The following is a 13,518-nucleotide window of genomic DNA, read 5'->3' as shown; positions in this document are numbered from 1 at the left end:
AAGTTTGGTCAGTGTACTGGCAGTCTATAATGTAGACTGTAGCAATGGTTATTAAGCTGGGTGAGTGTACTGACAGTCTATAATGTAGACTGTAGCCTGGTTCTTAACCTCGGTAAGCGTACTGGTAGTCTGTAATGTAGACTGTCGCCTGGTTTTTAAGCTGGTGAGCGTATTGGCAGTCTATGATGTAGACTGTAGCAATGGTTATTAAACTGAGTGAGCATACTGAGTAGCTGCCCCGCCCATGCTGCTGACACACTTGGGCTACACCCATCTCTAAACCTTTATAAACAGTTTGCCTTTAAAGGCTAACCCCCCTTTTCCTGATGACAACCGCTTTTGTTGCGATCGAAACGTCATGGTTTTTGTTTTTATTTTATTATCTATTTTATTTTATTCAAGTTAAGAACCAGGCTACAGTCTACATTATAGACTGCCAGTACGCTCACTCAGTTTAATAACCATTGCTACAGTCTACATTATAGACTGCCAATACATTCACCAGCTTAAAAACCAGGCTACAGTCTACATTATAGACTGCCAGTACACTCACCGAGGGAAAGAACCAGGCTACAGTCTACATTATAGACTGCCAGTACACTCACCGAGGGAAAGAGCCAGGCTACAGTCTACATTATAGACTGCCAGTACACTCACTCCAATTTAGAACCAGGCTACAGTCTACATTAGTGTTTTTTTTGTTTTTTATTATTTTTATTTTTTTTATTCACTTTATTTTTATTTTTATATCTACGTGACTTTACCGAAATAATCAAAGAATAATATGAAACTTATTAAATTAAAATACCATAGTGCTCTTGTGATATCGGCGTAGACATGAATTCGTTTTTTTATTTATCACTTTTGCGGAGCACAGGCCCAATGGCCCAACATGCTGAGCTGTGTGTGTGATCCGGAGCTGCGTGAGATCTGGAGTTGTGTATGATCTGAAGCTGTGTGTGATCTGAAGCTGTGTGTGACCCAAAGTTGTGTATGATCTGGAGCTGTGTGTGTGACCTGGAGCTGTGCGTGTGATCTGGAGTTGTGTGTATGACCTGCATCCAGAAGCAACTTGACCATGCGTGCATCATCGATGAGAGTTGCGTAGTGTAGCGCCGTCACTCCCTGGAAACTGGCACGTGTGTTGAGGCGGTCGCTAAACTCATCCTCACGAACCACCAGCACTGGGCAAACACACGACATCACATCACCAGCAACACGTCATTCAAAATGATTAGGCCATTGTGTGCCAGCGTCATTGTCTAAATTTGATCAATTCCAAAACTTACCAGTAAATTACTAAACTGGCATTACACATGGCAGCATTCAATGCTTCGTAATGGCAAACTAATGCCCACTTGCAGGCCACTGCTGAGCCACCTTGTGCTGCACAGGGATAGCTGCCACTGGGGGTGACCTTTATATGTTTGCCATGAGATGTTATGTAATGCGCTTTGAATTCCTGAGGCATTTAAGAAAGTACCATGTGCATTCAGAGTTTCTAATTTTTATGGCATTTTTATTTCTTAAAATATTTCATTTGCAAGGGTGTCTATGGTGGCGATTGACATGTACATAGCAAACATGCACTGACACGTATGAGTAATGAAATGCATGAGTACAGCAAACCCTTCCCTCTCGTGGGATTAGCGATCGCGGTTTTGTGCCAAATTTATTAAGGCACAGTTCGTCAATCGCGCTCCTGAGTCTCGACCATTCTTAGCCGACCACGAAATTCCTGTACGCAACCGTAACTGCATTGCTCACGATGATGCTGCCACGGAAGAACACACGGCGTCGTCATGTGTTCATCTCATCTTCCAAGCGGTCCATTGCAGGTCCCAGGTCACAGGACAGGTCACATGGTGTTCCCAGCCTCCAGTAAAGAGCCAATGAGGTTCAGGTGTACAATTTTTTATAACTGTATTGTACAGTACTGTACATAGATACGTGTACAGTATTGTACACTACATTACTTTTTGCATTTTATACATTTACTGTACAAGTTATATTTAACACTAGAAAATATTAAGCATATTTTACATTCAAAATGCTTCCTGTTGAATTTTTTTGTTGATGTAGGGTAACGTAAAACAAAAGGAGGGGGTTGTCATATTATTAACTGTGAACCAAATCATAGTCTTCCCATTTGCCTTGGAGTTAACAAATCGCAGATTTGCCGATTGCGGCTATTTTCAAGAACGTAACCCCCGCGATGGGCAAGGATTTGCTGTACACATATAAATGACCATGACACAGGAAACCAATTAATTTCAAAACTACTACATCATCATCAGCCTTGCTCAATCCACAGCTGGGTGAAGGCCTTCTCAACTTGCCACCAGCTCTCAAAATCCTGCGATGTGACAATCCATCCAGCAGCCGCGCACGGACTGATCTCATGGCTCCATCTCCTTGCTGGGCACCCTCTCGGACACCTTCCATTCCTGAGGCTACCGCTCCATTCTGATTCTTGATCATCATCCGTCCTCCCTTCAATCGATGTGTCCCGGCAAAGCCCGCTCGTATTTCTTAATAGTTTATGATCTCATTCACCTGCAGAGGCTCTCTAATCCACGGGTTTCTCTGTCTCTCCATGTAATTCTAAGCAGGCATCACTCAACGCTTCTTTGCACCCTGTTCCTCCGATTATCATGGTTGGCTAAGTACGGTGTGAAAGAAAGAAGTTTCGGTGTTTGTTAAAAAAATTCGCTAATGTCCATGTGTCTAATCCATATGTAATAGCAGGTGGTACGCACTAATTAAAAACTATCTTCTTGAGAAACATTGCGATACTCTCATTCATAAGACAACAAACATAGAATCATCCAACAACGGAACCTGTGCAGCTCCTCAGTGAAATCTGTGCTGGAGGCTGTGTTGCGTCTTCACATTGTAACAATACATTAATATTCTTGGTTCTTTCGGTAAAGTCACGTAGAAGGGAAGTAATAAAATAATAAAAATAAAACATAATAAACTAACATAATTCTCACGACGTTTCGGCTACAACGCAAGCAGCCGTCTTCGACGGCTGCTTGCAGCCGTCTTCGACGTCTTCGATGGCTGCTTGCGTTGTAGCCGAAACGTCGTGAGAATTATTTTATTTTATTATGTTTTATTTTTATTATTGTATTACTTCCCTTCTACGTGACTTTACCGAAAGAACCAAGAAGACGAATCCCTGCAGACACGAAAGCTTTAAATCGAAAAATACATTCATAAATAAATGCTACACATGTATACATATAAACAACAAAGTTGCTTCAATACAACATAATCATAACATTGGCACAGCAGCACGAGCAGGAAGGGTATTGGTTGCTCCAGCAGCTGCTAGGAACAACGCAGCCACAGTCAAACACATCTCACTCACACACACAGAGCCCCTTGTATAGCCATACAGACTATTATAGCACGTGGTGTTACAGAACACCAATTAAGGCTGACACGGCACACAAGAAGATGGTATGGCCAATAACATGCCCAGCTGCCTTCGACTCCCTCAAACACGACTTGTAGCCGATGTTATCCATTGCCACGAATCCACCGCTCTCGAGTGTAAGCCTGCTCATGCTCGTGTGTGTGTGTGGTTCATGGTGTGTGCACACTCACCCTCAAGGGAGTGCATCCCCAGTGAGCGTGCCGTGCTGTAGACGTTGACAAAGTCGTCGCCAACATCAGGATTTGCTCCAGCAGCAAGGAGCACCTCAACCACACTGGAAATCACATGAAAGCTACCATTAACCATTCTTGATCGTATGAACACGAGTTGAGTAGTAACAATAAATCCATGTCTAAGTTGTAAATCCTGCTGCTGGCTTCAGAGGACAACCAGGAAATACCAATCGGGCCCCTGAAGAAAGCTCGCAGTGGACGTGAGTTCACACAAGGACCCAGAGACTCACAAAGAGACCCATAAACTCACAATATGTTGTTAGTTGTGGTGGGCTGCAATCACATGTGGAAATAATCTTTCAATTTTCCCTTGTATAGGAAAAGCTGATTGCAGCTGCCTTCACAAGTCCGCATACGATGTAAGGCAACCTTCTGCTTGTGGGGCAGTGAGCTTCCTGATGGCTGGGCAGTGGTGGTGGGACCCTCCATGAGCTGTTTATTTGGGATGATATTTTGCGTTCTATGTAAGTTGAATTTCTTTCGCACCGTACGTAGCCAACCGTGCTAATCGGAGGTTCTCCCACTCGTTCCTACACCAGTGTCCCATGTAGCATGGCGCGCGGCCGAGTCTTCCTCTGGTGTTGCAGAATATCTTTCTCCATTTAAGGCACATTACCGAGAGGGTATTGATGTATGTGTGCCTGGACAGGTCATTTTCTGGTCGTGAGTGCATTCCCGGCAGTGTTGCTGCGAAACTGGCGTGCAAAATGGGACAGTACGGGCAACCAAGATGCGGGGCTGAATTTTTACCAGTAATTAGCGACAATGACGTTATTGCCGCATGCGTGTCGGGCCAGGTGCACATTGACACGGAGTGGTGAAGATGCCAATAACAGGTCATGGAAAAAACGGGGACTGTTGTTGATTAGTTGACTTGTGCGTCATGGTCACCCAACACAATCCTCAGTGTGTGCCTATGGGAAGTGCAAGTTCCACAGCTCAGAGTTGTTCCTTTCACGCACCTGTGGTGACTGTTGATGGCCGCCGCCATGAGGGCCGTCCAGCCAAGCTCATGGCGAGAATCTGGATCCACCCCTTCAGCTAGCAGTCTGCGAGGAACCCAAGGCACACAACACACATCTATGCATCAATAGGTATAGGAGGGAGTGTATCTGAACCTGGGCCTCACATGTGTACCCAAACATCAAATAGGCAATGTATATACCGCGACATGAGCAATGAATGATGTGCTATCTATATACACCATTCTGGCCTTAACAAGTGCTAGGATTGTTAAAAACTGGTAAACCAGTGACCGTTTTCTGATAGATTACTGGTTCCAATTGTCAGGAGCCGGTAACCGTTTCCAGTGGAAATGTAGTCATTAATGCGTGTACTGAATGGGACGTGCACCTTACACAGGGGCCTAACTCCTGCGTGGTACATTTGCCCTCGACCTGCCGACTGCCTGTGACAATATACCGTACATTTATACTGCTGCGTGGGCAAAGGTGTTGATATTTAAGAAACTTTCCCCATTTGTTTCAACTACCGTGCCGGGAGATTGAATCAAACGAGTGACTTCCGGATTGCAAGTTAAGTGCGCTCACCATTAACTCGCAGCATCTCCCTTCGTGTCTCATGTAAATTTGTCAAAATGTAACATTTTTCTACATGTGTGAAAAGTTGGGAACCGGATTTTTATTGGTTTTTCATGCGACTATCAGTAACGCAAACATGTTTTCAACAACCCTAATTAGGGGGCTTCCTAACAGTCCTTGCAATAATTACCTTCCTGGTTAAGTAGCTGGTGTTTGTCTCCGTGTATGGTGTGCACGAGTGCGTGTGCATGCATAATTTTCGCGTGGGTAAGCACTTGGAAGTCATCCCAGCCATTGCTCATTCAAACACTGCCTCTAAACTGTTGTAGGGTTGTTACGGGAGGGCTGTAGGTGCATGGGATCCAACGGGGAATAAACACAGTGGGCGGAGCTCCGGGAGTACACGGGGGGGGGTGCCCGCAGCGACGTCCGCATCAGGCAGCCTGGGGGGTTGTGATCCTGACGGGGGGTATAAAGGGGGAGGACAGAGAGAGCTCGTGGCTCAGTCTGGGAACGAAGGAGGAAGAAGGAAGATCTTCTAGTTAGAAGCCCTGGACTCCCCTCGACGCCGCCCTTGTAAGGGCTGCGGAGGATCGAGCCAGAGGCGTGGTTCCGTGAACCAGGGTCAGTACCCTGGGACTCCGGAGACCGTAGCCCGACTCACCAGTGTCGGGCCAGTTAGCCTCCCCTAGCCCGTTAGTGGAGGACTTGGGAGTAGGTCAGGACTAGCTAGGGTGTATCCCCAGTTATCCGGGTGAGGGGGCCGCTACCCCCTCTAGTGCTGTCCTGTACCGACAAGTTTGAATAAACATACGTGTGCCTCAACCTGGGTGTCCAGCGTACTTACCGGTACTTCATCTGGTGTCAGAAGAACTACGGACATGGAAACACGCCAGACAGCTCGAGCCAGAGTACCGGAGGAGGACACTGCTGAAGTCATTGAGCCCGAGACGGCTCACCAAGACATGGCGCAGCCGGGGGCCGACGCGTTCCTACCGGGGCATCGGCATGAGGAGGGGCCGCAGCCAGACGCGCTACGGCTGGCTCACGAGAGACTGGCGGAGCTACTGTACGCCGCTGCCGCCACGCTGGAAAACATCACGCGGCTGGGGGCTGGTGGTCCACCACGGGGCGAGGGGAGTCGTCGACCTGAGCGCCTTCCCGCCATTTCTGAAGACTCCAACTTTGAATTTCCCGCCATCGTTACGGCAGCTGCAGAGGGCGTGGCCGGGCTCAACCTTGGGTCCGACACCGCTCTCGCTGGGACAGCTGCATCATCACCAGCGGAGGGAGCGTCATCACATCGGCGACAGGCGATTCCATCTGCCATTCGCGCCGACGCACAGCCGAGTCCCGGGAATAACAGCCTGCAGACTTCCAAGGCGAACGCTGCGCTGCAACAACGGCTGCCTCCGCTGAAAGAATTTGTTGGTGCAGAGGGCGACTGGGGCGGCTTCCAGCGACGCTTCATCGCCCACCAAGAAATGGCAAGGTGGTCCGACGATGAAGCCCTCTGCGCGCTGCCGGCGCTCCTCGACGCCGACGCGCTCGCCGCCCTCACATCGGCGCCAAGAGAGAAGCGTTCTACTCTGCCGAGGGCGCTACAACTGCTGGCTGGGGTCTATGGACCATCTGCAGAATGCAGACAGCAGTTCTACGACCGCAAGCGGGGTGAAAAGGAGTCGCCCCTGGCATACAGGACGAGCCTCCTGGCGCTGGCCAAAACGGCTTTTCCCCGTATGGACGACGACGGCGTGGACGCGATGGTCACGGAGAAAATCCTCCTCCTGGCAGACGACCTGGACATCGCTGTCGTCGCACAGGAGGACGCCGAGATGACCTCTCTTCAGGCGGCGCGCCTCCTTCACGCCAACCTTCTGTCCCTGCGGCGGAAAGCCAGCAGGGCATCGGCCGGGCGTGCGGTGGCTGCAGCCACCCTTCAGACGGAGGAGCTCTACGCCGTCGACCACCGACGGCAACAGGCGCAAGGAGCACGGGCGGCCCGGGACGGCTCAAGCCGGTTCGACCGTCCATCGTCTCCACCGGGGGGTCCGCGGTGTTTCAACTGCGGCGTTCGGGGCCATGTCGCCTTGGGGTGCCGCTCGCCTCGACAGCGCGGGACGACGCCTCGACGGGACGCCGGGCCTCCTCCTCCCAAGCTCCAGCAACATGATCCGGCGAGTCGCGGCACCACACATGTTTGGCCAAAGCACCCACCCGTTGCACACTCTCGCACCACAACGAACGGGGGGCCGATGTTGCGTTGCGACGGCCCAACGCGGATCACTGCGGGGACTCGAATCGAGCCCAAACAGTGGTCCGTGTTGGCCCATCGCGTGGTAGCCGCGTCGTCAGGGTCGTCGGCCGTGGTCGGACATATTGACGGGGTAGAGGTACGCATCCTGGTCGATACGGGGGCATCGGCGACAATCATTTCGGAGTTAATTTACAATATTCTGCCTGTACAAAGCCGGCCCTTACTGCCGGTTAACGTCCCATTCTATGCCGCTAACGGGGGCTCTCTGGGCATCATGGGACAGATTCGCGCGCAAATTTGTATCGGGGACATCAAATTGTCGGGGCCGATTTTCGTTTCCTCCTCGCTGGCGGTTCCGTGCCTGCTGGGGACGGATTTCTTAAGCAAAATGCCAATTCGTATTTTGATCGACCAAGGATGCATTGAGCTTCCGTCAGGGCGACGCATGGCCTTCCTGCCTTCCCCTGCGGCGGCTCGGACGGCGTTCGCGACGGTACCGGCGTTCGTCGTCAGAACAGTTAGTGTGCCGCCGGGAGCTCAAATGCTAGTGCCTCTGAAACTTCGTAAGCCCTTCGCTAAGGGCGTAGGGGATCAGGGTGTTTTGCTGGGACCGTCTAGGGCCGGGGTTAGTGCACCTCATTTGATTCCGGCCCAGACCGTCGTAAGAGGGGACGAGGACCCTTTCATCGCGGTCCTCAATGTGGGGTCGCAGACAGTGGTGGTTCCTCAAGGGACGGTGCTCGCTCACGCGACGCCGGTACCCTGCGAGGAACCTGTCGCGAACCATGTTGGCACTGCTTCCCGAATGCTCCCACATTCGGACAGCGATGAAGGGTGGCTCGACGCGCTTTGTGCGGGATCGACGGACCTGACAAATTCAGAGCGCCAACAGCTTAGAACGCTACTGAGGGAATTTTCCGACGTTTTCAGTCGGGATAAATATGATTTGGGTTGCACTCACCTGCTGCGTCACCATATTGACACGGGTGACAGCGCGCCAATTCGCCAAAATCCGTTTCGGTTAAGTCCCGCCGAAAAGGACCATGTCAAATCGGCTGTTGATGACATGTTAGCCGCCGACATCATTTCTCCCTCCACCAGCCCTTGGGGAGCGCCGATCGTCCTGGTTAAAAAGCAGGACGGCTCGTTGCGGTTTTGCGTGGATTTTCGGCGCCTTAATAAAATTTCGGTTGCCGACGCATACCCGCTCCCACGGATGGACGAATCGCTGGACGCCTTGGCGGGAGCGCGATTCTTCTCCACACTAGATTTACTTTCGGGATTCTGGCAGCTTCCTCTGGACGATGATTCTAAGCCTAAAACTGCTTTCCGTACACCGCACGGCCTGTTCCAATTCAACCGGTTGCCGATGGGCTTACACTCAGCGCCGGCAACTTTCCAGCGATTGATGGAATTGGTTTTGGCTGGATTGCAATGGGAATCGTGCCTGATTTATTTGGATGACGTTATTGTCTTTGGTAAAACTTTTGATGAACATCTCCAGAGGTTGCGGGCGGTTTTCCTAAAGATGCGGGCTGCTAATTTGAAATTTAAGCCCCAGAAATGCCATTTGTTACGCGAGTCGGTGCGTTATTTGGGGCACATCGTAGGGCGCTCAGGTATTGCTACCGATCCCGCCAAAACGCAGTGTGTCAGCTCCTGGCCGACTCCCACCTCGGTGGGAGAGGTCAGGAGTTTTATTGGCTTCGCATCATATTACCGACGCTTCGTCGCTAATTTTGCAACGATTGCCAAACCCCTACACGCGTTAACATCTAAAGGGGTTCGGTTCCACTGGGGTCAGGAGGAGGAAGCTGCTTTCTGCTCCCTTCGGGACGCCCTGGTGAAGGCTCCTCCCCTGATTTACCCAGATTTTTCTAGGCCGTTTTTGCTCGACACCGACGCGAGCAACACGGGTATTGGAGGTGTGCTTTCCCAGGTGGTTGACGGCGTGGAACGGGTGGTTGCGTACGGCAGTCGGGTGTTGTCTCCAGCGGAGCAAAGATATTGTGTCACCCGTAGGGAACTGTTGGCAATTGTCTATTTCATCCAACAGTATCGCCCATATCTGTACGGTCGGCATTTCACCGTCCGCACAGATCATGCGGCACTGCAGTACGCCCTGAAGGTTCAACAGCCATCGGGACAATTGTCCCGATGGTTGGAGGTCCTCCAGGATTTCGATTTCGAAACCACCTACCGTAAGGGCGTTCGCCACACCAACGCTGACGCTCTGTCACGGATGCCAACCGCCTCCGAATGCGCATGCCTCCTGGGGTCTGGGCGTTGCAAGCCGGCAGGGGACATGATGGTTCCGGTCCTGGCGGCCGCCGCCAATGACGAAACATTGGTCACCAATGATATCGCGGAACAGGGGAAAGATTCCCTGCTTGGGTTGCCCGTTAATGAATGGGGGCGCCTCCAAATGGAGGATACCTCCCTCCTCGCGTTGCGTCGTCGCGCCGGAGAGAGGGGGCGGGGGACGGGTGAGGCCGACGCTTGGGGCATGCACGCAGGGGTGCTCATGCATTGGGACAGCAAATCCCACCGTCACCGGCTGGTGGTCCCTTCGGGATTACGGGGTAAGGTGGTGTGGGCTGCGCATGAGCGCCTCCTCCACCTGGGGACCCAGAAAACTCTCTCCTTGCTCCAGCTGAATTTTTTTTGGCCAGGCATGACAAGGGATGTCACTGATCTGTTGGCAGCATGCCCTCGGTGTGCGCAGCGCAAACCACCGGCACGGGAGTCGAACCCGCCCTTGCAGTCCATCCAGGTCTCCCGAGTAAATGAACTGGTCGCACTGGACATTCTGGGGCCATTCCCCGCCACCCCCAGGGGTAACAGATATTTGCTTACTGGGGTCGAATATTTTACGCGCTGGCCTATGGCCTGGCCCCTGCCAAATCAGTCGGCAGCAGCCATCGTCGACGCCTTTGTCCAGGGTTATGTCATGGACAAAGGTGCTCCGGAGCGGTTGCTGACCGACCAGGGTAGAAATTTTTCCGGGAAACTCCTAAAACAAGTCTGTGATCTCCTAGGAACGAAAAAAATTCGAACCTCTCCTTATCACCCGCAAACGGACGGGATGGTCGAGCGTCTGCATCGCACCATCTCGTCTATGTTGTCGCAGCAAGTCTCGGACTCACAGACTGATTGGGACTTACAAATTCAAGGGGTTCTAGCGGCATACAGATTGGCTCCCCATGCTGCGACGGGATTTTCACCATTCTTTCTTATGTATGGCCGCGAACCCGACCCACCTGTTCCGGCACAGCTGCAGATCCCCGCGCCGCTGGGTAAAATTAAATTGGATGAACACGTTAAATTTAACCTTGACAAACTGACTGAGGCGCGGGATGCTGCGAGGCTAAATTCTGACAGGCGTCAAAAGGCGAACGAGCGCCTCAGGCTGGCTCGCGCGCACGTGCTGCAGTGGAAGCCGGGGGACAGGGCATGGCTGCACTGTCCCCAGGTACCGCTCGCGACCTCCTCTAAACTCGTGCGCCCGTGGCGGGGCCCCGTCGAGGTTGTCGAGGTTTTGAGGCCTCAGTGCGTTCGAATCAAATGGGGCAGGCGCCGGTGGTTTGTACACCCCTCTAGGCTAAAACCGTTTGTTGCGGTGCGAGGGCCCACTCCACACGCGCGGGGCCAAGCATGTGGGGGGTCGACCGACTCGGAGGGTCCGTCGCTGCTCTCGCCTGATGTGTTGCCGGCTGTCCCACCCACAGGTGCACCGGGAATGACGGGCTCACGCCCTAGAACCCACACGGGTGATGCCGACAGTCGCGCGACTTCAATCGCGACCTCACCTCGAATGGGACAGCCGCCACCGGATGGTCCGCCGTCCGGGGTTGCCCCGTGTGACGGGCCTGCGGCAAGGACGCGCGCTAAAATGCGCAGACTCTTATAATATACAGAAGGAAGAAAAAGAAAAATTTGTTTTTTATTTATTTTCCTTCACGTGTCATGGTTACTGTATGCTGCGTCGGTGGTGTGCTCCTTGCACACTGTGTGTGTCGTGTTGTGTGGGCGCGGTGTGTGTGTGTGGGTGCGTTGTGTGTCGTGGGTGTGCTGTGTGTGCTGGGGGAGTTCCTGGCTAGTTGTATATACGCGCTTTTACGGATTTCGTATTTATACGGGGGGGGGTGCGTCGGACATTCCCTTCGGGGGTGTGCTTGTTCTTCTTGTTGTTCTTGTTGTTGTTGTTCAATTTGCATTTTGTTGAAAAAAAATGAGGCACACACGGGGTTGAGGGGTAAATGTTCCTTTATTGGAATTGTTGCAGCCGGGACGGCTGCGAGCTGTAATGGGGGGAGTGATGTAGGGTTGTTACGGGAGGGCTGTAGGTGCATGGGATCCAACGGGGAATAAACACAGTGGGCGGAGCTCCGGGAGTACACGGGGGGGGGTGCCCGCAGCGACGTCCGCATCAGGCAGCCTGGGGGGTTGTGATCCTGACGGGGGGTATAAAGGGGGAGGACAGAGAGAGCTCGTGGCTCAGTCTGGGAACGAAGGAGGAAGAAGGAAGATCTTCTAGTTAGAAGCCCTGGACTCCCCTCGACGCCGCCCTTGTAAGGGCTGCGGAGGATCGAGCCAGAGGCGTGGTTCCGTGAACCAGGGTCAGTACCCTGGGACTCCGGAGACCGTAGCCCGACTCACCAGTGTCGGGCCAGTTAGCCTCCCCTAGCCCGTTAGTGGAGGACTTGGGAGTAGGTCAGGACTAGCTAGGGTGTATCCCCAGTTATCCGGGTGAGGGGGCCGCTACCCCCTCTAGTGCTGTCCTGTACCGACAAGTTTGAATAAACATACGTGTGCCTCAACCTGGGTGTCCAGCGTACTTACCGGTACTTCACTGTCATTGTTACGTGGCACCTGCAGCCTCCAATCTGTTTATGGGTAAACAGTGCGGGCCACTCATGGCCATCCCCCGTCACTGATATGCAGTTAAATAAGCCACAACGCATTCGTCAATTTGCTTCCGAACACAGTTCTCTGGCAGATTGGCAGGTGTCCATCATGACCCACAAAAGCCTGAAACCACCGACTTAACTCCTATCTGAAAACTGCGAGCACATGCTTGTCAAGACTAGGGTTGGAAAACGGAAACTCTTGTAAGAATCGATTACCATTTCAGAAAGTCATAAAATGGTCATCATTTTCAGTGAAAATGTTGTAGGAATAATCATTTATAACACATGCAAGGTTGCGGACCTAAAACGCAATAGGTGGGCATACCCACACTTTACCCCACATCCACGAGCTGGTGATCGACTAACTGGTGTATCCATTTATATGGCTGGGTGGACAGAAGCGATGGGGAATATTTAGGAAATTTGCCCCATTGTTTCAACTGCTGTGCCAGGAGATTGAATTGAACCGACAATTTTTGAATTGCGAGTCCAGTGCGCTGCTCATAACACCGTGGCAACTTCCCCGTCCATGTAGTGAAGACAAGATAGCGGGAGGGGGGGGGGTGACGTGGCCCAGCCATAGCGACTTTACTGCTTGTTTTAGAGGTGCGCAGTTCGATTTCGGCAGGCCGCCCTGGTTATTACTACAAGTGTATTCAACCATACAAATAAATGCTGTCCGCTTCACGGCAGACGTAAAAAATCTAATGGTATCATTCGAAACGAGTAGGCAGGCCATTGTGTGCCAGCGTCTTAGTCAAAATTCCAAAAAATTACCTGTAAATCACTCAATTGGGATTACACATAGCAACATCGCCCATCACTGTGAAACTATTGCAGACTGTGTTAACGCCTCCGTGGTGATGAGAATACAGTAGCGCGAAGACCAAATGTAACAACTTTCATGATTACTCAGCAGAGCTTAAATTTTGCCTCCTTGTCCGCTTGACGCTGCCCTCACCTGTTGACCTCCACTGTGTCACCTGTCCGGGCAGCCCGCAGCAGATGCTCACCTGTAGAAAACCAAGAACAAGCAAACCAGGCTCACCCACCACACACAGCCACACACAAAACCACCATGCATACACAGGGGGTAGGTGGCCAGCGCCAGGCCACCTTTGCCTCCCCAGTG

The 13,518-nt window shown here is 51.9% G+C and overlaps 1 protein-coding gene across 1 annotated transcript in view; it reads right to left on the bottom strand.

The window, feature by feature from the left end:
* Positions 1-13,518, bottom strand: part of LOC144727691 (mitochondrial disaggregase-like) — a 40,593-nt gene that overhangs the window by 26,057 nt on the left and 1,018 nt on the right. The window contains exons 2-5 of the mRNA XM_078606715.1: positions 13,348-13,399; positions 4,641-4,727; positions 3,616-3,719; positions 1,056-1,184 (exon numbers count right to left, since the gene is read on the bottom strand). Coding sequence (XP_078462841.1) covers positions 1,056-1,184; positions 3,616-3,719; positions 4,641-4,727; positions 13,348-13,399 — 372 coding nt within the window. The remainder of the gene's footprint in view (positions 1-1,055; positions 1,185-3,615; positions 3,720-4,640; positions 4,728-13,347; positions 13,400-13,518) is intronic.

The sequence above is a fragment of the Lampetra planeri genome, chromosome 26 (genome assembly GCF_965212315.1).
Source record: "Lampetra planeri chromosome 26, kcLamPlan1.2.h2, whole genome shotgun sequence".
NCBI lineage: Eukaryota > Metazoa > Chordata > Hyperoartia > Petromyzontiformes > Petromyzontidae > Lampetra > Lampetra planeri.
The sequence above is the reverse complement of the archived record's forward strand: the minus strand, read 5'-3'. Positions and strand labels throughout refer to the sequence as shown.